Source organism: Terrapene carolina, unplaced genomic scaffold, assembly GCF_002925995.2.
Source record: "Terrapene carolina triunguis isolate 2854851 unplaced genomic scaffold, T_m_triunguis-2.0 Scaffold616, whole genome shotgun sequence".
NCBI classification, from domain to species: domain Eukaryota; kingdom Metazoa; phylum Chordata; order Testudines; family Emydidae; genus Terrapene; species Terrapene triunguis.
In genome coordinates, this window is record NW_020664967.1 from 128,246 (window position 1) to 138,268 (window position 10,023).

At 59.1% G+C, this 10,023-nt stretch overlaps 1 protein-coding gene across 1 annotated transcript in view; it reads left to right on the forward strand.

Annotated features, from left to right (window-relative positions):
* Positions 1 to 10,023, forward strand: part of R3HDM2 (R3H domain containing 2) — a 106,206-nt gene that overhangs the window by 83,361 nt on the left and 12,822 nt on the right. Inside the window, exons 14-17 of the mRNA XM_026659275.1 lie at positions 1,567 to 1,721; positions 6,667 to 6,756; positions 7,767 to 8,009; positions 9,891 to 10,018. Of these exons, the coding sequence (XP_026515060.1) occupies positions 1,567 to 1,721; positions 6,667 to 6,756; positions 7,767 to 8,009; positions 9,891 to 10,018 (616 nt within the window). The remainder of the gene's footprint in view (positions 1 to 1,566; positions 1,722 to 6,666; positions 6,757 to 7,766; positions 8,010 to 9,890; positions 10,019 to 10,023) is intronic.

Here is a 10,023-nt window from a genome sequence, read left to right on the forward strand (position 1 = left end):
GTGGGAGCTGAGCTCATTTGAAAATACGTGTGATTAGCGGCACGGCAGAGGATCTGTTCTTGCTCTTTCTGATGGCAGGGAGCTGTGCGTACTCTTTCCCGTGGCTATCTCTTGGGTGCGTGGTCTGATTTGGATTCAGACTTCATACATTGGCTAACCAATTGAAAGTACCACTTTTTTTCAGAGCAAAAAGAAACAACTTGCAATTAAAGAAATCAACGTTCTCCAAACCTGCTATTGACAAATGAGTGGGCTTGCTAGGCCCATGCAGGGGTTAGGCAATTATTCTGCAGACTTACTACTTTTTAAGTCGGGAAAATGTGCAGAAGAGGAGATTATTAAACTCTGCAGCATGTATCCCCGCCACATACCCACCCTGCTGCTTCCTGTAGTATGCAGAGCAAGTCACTTTCAACCATCCACGTATTAGCCCTGTTTAGAGCTGCGGCTCCAGTGAGGCGTACCTTTGTCCACGCCTTTCTTCCCTCTCTTGTTCATTTCTGATGATTGCTCATGGTTAGCTTCTTTATTTGTGAAGGGGATTTTGCCTTCCGTCTTCCCCTTCTGTGCAAGCGCCTGCGCAGTTCTCAACAGCACCTTTCTGCTGAGGCCCCTCTCTGACCCAGTGCCAGAGGGAAAACGTTCCCCACGTTACGTGCACGTGATATTTTATCCCACCAAACGAACGCATCAAATTGGTGCTTTTTCTATAGTAATCACTTTGTGCTGTGGAGACCTCCAGCCAGCAGAGGTCGCTCCTGTTTACCCTGGCTCCTTCCCCAAGCTACGCAGGTGCATAGTTAAGGACCTCACTCCTGGCTCTGGGCATGTTTTTGCGCCCAGTAGGAGCAGGAGAGTTGGGGAATTGAACCAGATTCTGATGCCAGTAGGGTGACCAGATGTCCCGATTTTATAGGGACAGTCCCGATTTGTGGGTCTTTTTCTTATATAGGCTCCTGTTACCCCCCCACCCCCTGTCCCGATTTTTCACACTTGCTGTCAGGTCACCTTAGCTGCCAGGCAGAGCAAAATATTCGCATTAGCTCCCCCAAGTGTGCCAAGCACTTCACACATGGAATGCGAGATCCCGGCCAAGCTGCGGTTAGACTAGTTCGCGAACAGACCAAAGGGGGCCAGGAAAGCACCATTTTGTAATGTAACTCATCACTGCAGCGTTTGAGCACCGTAGAAAGCTGTGAGTGCGTGCGCTGGGTGCGCCTACCCCGCGCTCCAGAGATGCACGCGGGCAGGGTTGCGCTTGCGTGGCTAGCCCGGGGCTGCTAGTGGTAGCAAGCTAGCTTGCCTACGCGTGGCACCTCCTGCTTGCAGTGTGGACAGGGAGCGGGGAAGTAGTGGCTCCTCGTCTGCCGTGATCTAGGAGCACGTTGGTCCCCGCGTCGCTCCCAGAGCAGAAGCTTTCTCGGGGAAGGTTTCAATTTGGCAGGCAGACACAGATGTCTTTATACGGACGAATGAGCCCGGGGGAAACAGCCAGGGGTGGGTGGGGAGCCGGCTCATGGGTCCCTCTCCCAGGTACCAACACTGCCTCTTCTCTCTCCATTCAAGGTCTGTCACTAGCCCCGGAAGCATGCAGCCAAGTCTCCGCGTCCCAGCCTGGCCGAGGGAGCTTCTTGCCATGCACTGTGCAGCCGCAGCAGCACCAAGCACTTCCGCCCACTCCCCAGCAACAGCCGGCGATGAGTAATCACCTGATCTCCCCGGTGAGTCACAGCTCTGTCCCCTCGGGCTCCCTCCTGCCCGCCCGGCTCCGGAAGTGCAATAGCATTAGCGCTCCCAGCTCCAGAGGCTGAGAATCGGGCTTTGTGGGCAGCAGGTTGGCTCCAGGCTCCTGGTTGCAGATGTTTTTGGGGGGCTGCAGTTGCCTCGCTGTGTCTTAGGTTGGTGCTGTGCAAAGCGTCGGTAACGGGGTGCCTGCGGGGAAAGGCAGCTCGCGCCGCTGGTCCGGCCCCCGGATCGGGCCCTCGAGTTTGACTTCTAAAGGGGCTTAGGTGCCCAAATCCCATTGACTTTCAGTAAGTCAGGCCCCCAACGCCCATAGGCTCCTCAGGGGGGAGATGGAGTGTGCATTCTGGTTATATGGGCAGGGCTGTGCTCTCCCAGCCAGAGGGGTCACTGCAGAGTGTTCTGTGGGCTGCACTGCCCAGCAATCCAGTGCCCGTAGTCCTGCCTGCCCTGGCGCTGCCGCTGGGGAACGTGCTGCCAGGCCTGTGGGCGCCTGGCCTCGTGGTAGGGAGGGTTCACGCCAGCCGGACGCTGGGTGTGGATGTAGGGCTCTGCCCTCCTGGTGTAGGTGGGCCCCCAGACCTTGCTGTGTTGCTCTGTCTCTGTGACTTTCCTGTGAGTCATGCCTAGGCCTGGTCACGCCTGCAGAAGTCTCCCAAAGAGGGTAAGTGGAGCTGGTGTCCTGAGCTTTGTATCTGCAAAGTGCCGCCGGAGCCATCAGTCCTGCGCGTGCCCCAGGAAGCCCAGAGCGGGTAGGCAAGGCAGAGGGGATAGAGCGACTTGCTGCAGGCCATAGAGTCAGTGTTGGGAGCCAGGATTCCAGGCCTGTGCTCCAAGCTGGCTCTCTGAAAGCTCTCCATCTGAAGACGCAGAATCCAGAGCCCTTCCCCTGCCGTGGAGTGGGAGCAGGGAGGTTCCCGGGTGAAATTTTCCCTTCTTAGCTTGAGCGTTTCCTTCCTTTGGAGCCCCGGACAGCCATGCTCTGTGCTGGCACCAGCCTGGTGCTTACCCCTCCTGAGAACGGGGTCTGAGATTGGCAGGGTTGAGCAGCGCGGCAGTGGGATCAGGGAACCCGGCAGCTGTTGTCTGACCTCAGGCCAGGCCGCTTGTCCTGTCCCTCTTAGCTCTTCTATGCAAACACCAGCAAAGACTGCGCCGTGCCAGCCTGCCCGCACTGCCACCTGTCTGTGCCTCTGCAGGGCACATGGCATTGCCTGGCTCCTCATTCCTGGCAGCAGGAATGCGCTGGAGCTCTGGCCATACCCCCTCCTCGGAGAATCGCACCTACCCTCAGCTGATGGCCTGAGTAGGCCGGGTTATCTGAGCTTCGTGACGCAGAGGGCAACTTGCATCTGGCCTGCATGAAAACAAAGCCTCATTCGCCAGCTCCCAGTTCCCCTCCGTGCTCGGACCTGCAGCCCCTCTGGAGGGACCGGCAGAAGCTGCTGCTTGTCTGAATTCTCCCGCCCTGCGATCCTGCAGCCGGTTAGCTTTGTCTCCCAGCTGCAGTCAGAGGGAGCAGGAGGCCTGGGATTGAGGCCTGGGGGTAGAGTTTGGTCTCCCGCGTTTTAAAAGGCCCAGGTTCATCTCCCTATCATTCTTGCCCACGGGATGCTCCACCAGCCAGGAGGGTCGGATGTGGACCCACGCCCATTAGAAAGCACCCGCTTTTGATGTTCCTCCTGTCGCGGCTCTGTTCTCGGAGTCTGCGGGAACCATGTCTCCGCGGCTGTCTTTCGCTGTAGTTCGTTGGCCACCCACCACCCCTAAATGATGAGGTGAGGGTCGGTGGCGGTGGTGGTAGCCGGTCCCAGCCGCTGGCAGGGGAGTGCTGCATTGCTGCCTGCATACGGTGCCGGCTTTCGCTCCCACTTGCCGATCTCCGCTCCATTCTGAGTTCTCTGTGGATCGCTTCCAAAGCTGTGTTTCTCTACGGAGGGAGTCTGCTCAGTGTCCCCTTTCCTGCCCTCCCCATAGCAGGTTCCCCAAAAGAGCGAGGGGACAGTGTCCTGCTCAGGTCCATGGCTCCCCAGCCACTTCCCTGCTGTGTGCGTGATCGTCCGGGGCTTACCAGAATGGTTTCAGTGCCACACCCTGGACTCAGGGTGCCCCCGGTGTGTGGATCTACTCAGGAACCTACCTCCAGGGAATGGCCGGACATAGGCAAAGTGACACCTTGTCTGTGCTGGGACAGCTCCCCCGGGGGACTGGTGCTGCGGTGTCTGCCCAGCGGCAGGCAGTCGCGTGGGAATTGTAACCTCTCTTGGGACCAAGGTTTTGTTGCAGGGGAGTGTGGGAAGCTCCACGTTTGCCTTTCCACCCAGCTAAAAACCAGGATGGGGCCCTCCGCAGTAACCTCCGTGCTCCTCCCTCACCGTGCCAGCCCAGGGAGTCTGCTCCGATTCCCTGCAGCCACAGCAGCAAGCTAAAATGTGTCACCGCCAGCCTTTGGGGACACCCCCGTCCTGATTTTTCACACTTGCTGTCTGGTCACCCTCCTCCCAAGCAGTGAGACTGGTGGCAGGTCCTGTGAACACCAGGGTTGGCCAGCCACGTCTCATTCATTCGAGACTCCTCGTCTTCCATGTGGAGGTGGGCGCAGCTCTAGTACAGCCCCGCCCCCAGCCCTAGATCGCCGAGGCGCCTCTGCCCCTCGGCGGGTTGGTAAACAGCGGAACTCGCGCTGGGGAGCGGCAGGAGGGCACGAGCCAGAAGCTGCTTGTAAGACCAGAACAAACGGATAGAAACTGGCCACCAACAAATGTAGGCTCGAAACTAGGGGAAGGTTTCGAACCGTCAGCGGAGTGACGCTCTGGAGCAGTGGGGTCAGAAACCCTAACTGGCTTCGAGACTCAGCTTGGTTAGTCTATGGAGGGGGTGGTGTGATGGGACGGCCTACAATGGCACGTAGCCGCTCTGCGACTGCTAGCAGCAACTATCTCCAACGACCAGAGACAGGACACTAGCTGGGGGCGGCTCTGAGTTACTCCAGAGAAGTCTTTCCCAGGTGTCTGGCTGGTGGGTCTTGCCCACATGCTCAGGGTCTAATTGGTCGTCGTATTTGGGGTCGGGAAGGACTTTTCCCCCGGGTCAGGTTGACAGAGACCCTTGGGGGGTTTCGCCTTCCCCTGCCGCGTGGGGCACGGGGTCACTTGCAGGTTTAAACTAGTGTCAATGGTGGAGTGTCTGTACCATGATCTCTGAGGAGTGAATGTCTCAGCCGGAGGCTAGGGGCTATTACAGGAGTGGGTGGGTGAGGTTCTGTGGCCTGCAACGTGAAGGAGGCCGGACTAGCTGATCAGGATGGTCCCTTCCGACCTTAGAGTCTGTGAGGCGAAGAACCGGGGTGCTGAGCACAACATGCGCTGCTGGGCGCTGTGACAAGAGGCCCAGGCCAGTGCCTGTTTCTGGGCCCCGGTATAACACGCCCGGCAGCCGTTTGCCTTCACCCCAGAGCTCCAGTCCCTTCCGCCTGACTGCCGCTACGTATCCCACAATGCACAGAGCTCAGCAACGAAGCAAAGCACAGTGGGATACCCACCCAGAATGCCGTGCGCTTACTCCACCCTGAGTCCTAGCCATGTAGACCAGCTGATCCGGATTGAATCAGAAAACAGTTGACGGTGTGTACGCAGTTAGTGCCTCCTCCGGACGGTTCGCCTGCCAGAACTCAGTGCGAATGAAACCCCTCGGTGTAGACAAGGCTGGAGACTGTCTGCGTGGTGCGTGGCTGGCTCCCCGCCCGACCTCGCCCTTATCCAGGAGGAGTCGGCGCTGATCCAAGGCTTGCCGGGAGAGTCTGTCTGCGGGTTGGGGGGTGGGTGTTAGCCCCCAGCGGGAATCGCTTGAGAAAGCAGCTCAGCAGAACCGCAGAGGCCAAGCAGGGCAACTTCACCCACCGCTTCCACACACACCCCTCACGCCCCCAGGCAGCTGTAACTCACCAGGGGTGGCGTGGTGCCAGGCTGGGGTTCAGAGCTGTCCGAGCTCCATGGCACAACTGAATGGAAGGCAGCAGATGTGGCTTGGAATGGCAGGGGCCTTGGGGTGCTGAACTGCTCCAGCTGCCCCAAAAGCTGGGGGGAGCCTTGCTTCTCACACACACCCCTCCCAAAATGGCCAGTACGGGGCTGTTCCCACCAGCGGTGTTTGATTTCCCCATTGCTTTGTCTGAGATTTGGTGGGAGTTTGGGCGTGAGCCACAGCGTGTTGGCAAAGGCTTTGGAGGTGCAGTGTGGCCAAGTCTTGCCTTGTCATCGCATGTCTCGGCTAAAGCCTCAGCTCCCGGAGTCCTGTGATTACAGGAGAATCTTGGCCCTGAAAAGCTTGGAACCAGGAGGTGACTGGGAAGAACCCGGCACTTCCCCGGGGTTGAATTCTCATGGGTTTGTAGCTGATCTCATGGCAGGTTGGGTCACGTGGGGTTAGCAGCGTTAAACTACAGTGTGGTCAGTGATGAGAAAAATCTGCCCAAGTCCAAGAGCCGTCGGGCGGCTGAACAGTCCCTGAAAGGCACCGTGGCTGAAATGGGGGTGGGGGGCAGCGGGGGGGAACCCCAGGGGTGGCATGAGAGGAGTGCAGGATCTCTGTCCCTCTGCGCCCAGCAATGGTGCCTGCATGGGGGTGGAGCTTCTGAAGGAGCAGAAAGCGTCGTGGTTTGTGTGAGGGGGTGAGAGCTGCCCCCACCCCCGTTCCTCTTCCCCCCATTCCAGCCCCCCACAGAGATAGGCTTCCCCAGAGCATCCATTTCTTTTTCACGGTGATATGAAAAACCATAGCTTTCTGCAGCCCCGTTCGCCTCCTCGGCGCGCGCCTCTGTGTGTCTGGAATGAGCTCGGATGACTAACCTTGCCCTTCCTTCTTTCTCTCCCTCCCCCATGCCCCCCCACCTCTCTCTTCTCTCCCCTTCTCCGCTGGTCTCAGCCGGTCCCAGCTCTGCAGCCTGTTCAGTACTCTGCCAGCTCCTGTCCCCAGGTCCTCCTGCCCGTGTCTCCGCCCCAGCAGTACAACATGGTATAACCCGTGTCTGTCCCGTGTGTGCCGTGTCTGTGTTGTGCGAGCTTTGCTAACCTGGGCTGTTCTGTAGGGCCCGACTCTCCGGGAGGGGGCTAGCGCCAGGGCAGGCGGGCGGAGGGGTGGGGTTGCAGGCAGTAGCCCCGGTGGCTTGTGTTAAACGTGCCTTGAGAAGCAGGTGTGGACTCCCAGCCGGCGCCAGACTGAGCATGCTCACCCCCGTCCCATCGCCCGGTGCTTTGGCCCCAGGACCCCCGGCCTTCGGTGGTTGTGCTGTGGCCCATTCATCCCCTGGAGCTGTCTCGCAGGGCGTGCTGGGGGGGTGGACACACTCCCTTACGCAGCGGTGAGCAGATGGCGCTCGAGCTGACAGCAAGGGAAAGAGGACGGAGGGGCTGCACCAGCATTTGGGGGTCATTTTGCAAACGCCTGATGTCTGGATTCCCAAAGCAGCCAGCGGGTGCTGCCTATTAAGCTACTGACTGACTGCACAAGCAGCATCGGACCCGTGCCCGGTCGCCTCCGTCCACTCGCTCTGGTCCTGTCCCTGTTGGTCTTTGCAGGTGCTCAGCTGGGACCGGTTCTGGATGCAGCGTTGCAGGCTGCGACCAGCTGCCCTTTGGCTCTGCAGTGCGCTGCGTTCGCCTGGAGCGGGCTGGGACGGCCAGGGCAAAATGTGGGGAGGGGTCTGAACTTTAGGGCAGGCCCCGAGGCCGTAAGAACCGGGGGGAAAGGCTGGCTGGCCCAGCACGGGGGGAACCACGTTACCCTTTATTTAGTGACTCCATCCTCCCAACCCCTGACACAGCCCCCCCGGCTCCTTGCTTCCAGCCCCGAAGGCTGTTTCCTGGCCGGGCAGACGTGATCTGCCCAAGCGCCATGCTCACGACTCCGGGCTTCTCCCGAGGCAGCTCGGGGAGGAGGGGGGGAGAAGCTTCTCGTCCTCGCTGTTGGCATGACCCAGAGACACCGTTGCCCATGCTCTGTTCTCTTTCTCCCTCCGCCTGCAGGCCGAAGAGCTCAGCTCCCCCTTTGGGCAGATCAGCCTCAGCCGTCAGGGCTCCACAGAAGCTCCGGACCCGTCCTCGGCCATGTTCCAGCCGCCCCTCATCTCCCAGCATCCTCAGCAGACGGGATTCATCATGGCGTCCCCGGGACAGCCCATCCCTGCCTCCAGCTACTCCACCTCGGGACACACGGCCCCCGCTCAGCAAGTCCTGCAGCCCCAGGGCTACCTGCAGCCTCCCCAGCAAGTAAGGAGCAGGGGCTGGGACCGTGTGCGTGGCCTGGGGCGAGGCAAGCGCCAAGTGTTGGGGTGAAGGGGGGGGCACCCCCTGGGAACGGAGCGTCTAGTCCACGTTGGGACTCAGCCTGCACCCTTTGCGCTGGCTACCAGGGGTATTGCAGTGACACAGGCGGGCCTGAGTCACTGATCAGCGCTGCAGACACCCCAGAAAGAGACGGTCCCTGCCCCACAGCGCTCGCTGTCTTGGGGTCTGCACGGGAAGGCTAGACCAGTAGGAATCACAGTCTGAATGGGACCTCCTATCGTCTCCCAGGGGGACGTTCTCGGGCCAGGTCTGCACTACAGACCTCTGCTGGCACAGCCGTTGTTCGGGGCTGGGGTGAGCTCTTTGCCAGCAAAGCCCCAGCGCTGACCCAGTTATGCCAGCAAAACCGCGCTTTTGCCAGTAGAGCTAATTTCACTCCCGGGGCTGGAATAAGCTATCCGCTGTGTCCACACTTGGGGTGCTTTGCCGGGATATCATAGACCCAGCCTTACTCCGGTATGTGAGGGGCCTTTTCTGGGTTTAGTTCATGTCCCTTGGGAAGGGGGTTAAGCTAAACCGGAAACCCCCGCTTTTACTCCCAAATAAGTGTCTGCCGGCGAATTCTAACTGCACCATAACCAGTCGAGCTTTCGAGAATAGGCCAAGCCCTAAAGAGAGGTCTACGGGTGCTTGCATGGGCTACAAAAGTTTTGGTGACAGGCTCTTGTATCTAGTTCTAACGTGACCCAACAGCTGGAAGCTGAATCCTGGCACATTCAGACTGGAAATAGGACATTTTGACCAGTGATGGGAATGAACCATCGGAACAACTTGCCGAGGGCTGTGGTGGGTTCTCTGGCACTGGCGGTTTTAAATCAAGAGCCATGGGTGGTTTGTCTACCAGAACAGCTGTAGTTCAACCAGGAATTCTTTCAGGAAAGTCCCAGAGCCTCTGTTATCAGGAGGTGGGACTAGCCCATGAAAGACGAGAGACGTTGGGGTGGAGCATAAGAAAAGACACTGGTCAGCGTCCATTGGGAAGGGGATTCTCCTTCACTTCCTGTCCTACGCTCTTGCCCAGCGTGGTGTTGTGCAGTGTATCACCCCCAGAGATGGCTGCAATCTGAGGGGGGGCGGTGGCGGGATCCCCGTGTCCAGGTCAGAGAAAATCCCAGGTACTCCTGGGCTCTTGAACCTAGCAGAGGAAGGTGGAACACGAACCGGCGGCTGGAAAGTGGAACCAGCCTCGTTCCGGTTGGCAGAAAGGCCCCACTGTTCAGCACTCTTGGAAGCGACGTCCAAGGGGAGCGGTCGGGTTTCCCCTTCTGGATGGTTTCACATCCAGCTTGGCTGGAAGATGCTTTAGTCGAACACGTTGCACAGGGTCACTGGGTGACGTGCTGGCCTGTGATCTATACACCGCTGCTCTAATGGGCTCGTCTAGCCGTAAGCTCTAGGGATCTATAAAGAAAGCACGTAAGGCCCCGGTCCTGCAGCTTGTCCCCACGTCGGTAGGGTTCCAAAGTGCCATTGGGGCCTGGCGTGGGTGGGAGTTGGGACCTCCCAAACCTGGGCTGCTGTGTGAGCAGCAGCAAGAGACCAACTAACCGTATCCCCTGCTGTGCTGGTGTGAATCCAAAGCCCCTCCCCGCTTCCCCCCCATGCCCATCACACGCGGCAGGCTGCAGCCCTGACTGGTTCTCGGCCCTGTGGGGGCAGCTTTGTGAGCTCGCAGGGTGGGGGCTTGTTCCTCTCTAGCAGCAGCCCCAGCGTGAGTCCTGTGGGGGCTGGCCGGGGGCTCCATTTTCTCACCCATTACTCGGAGCGGCTCGATTTATCCACAGCCTTTCTCTGTTCTGTTAGATTCAGGTTTCCTACTACCCGCCCGGGCAGTATCCAAACTCCAGCCAGCAATACAGACCTCTCAGTCACCCGGTGGCCTACAGCCCCCAGCGCAATCAGCAGCTCACGCAGCCTTCACAACAGCCTGGTAAGG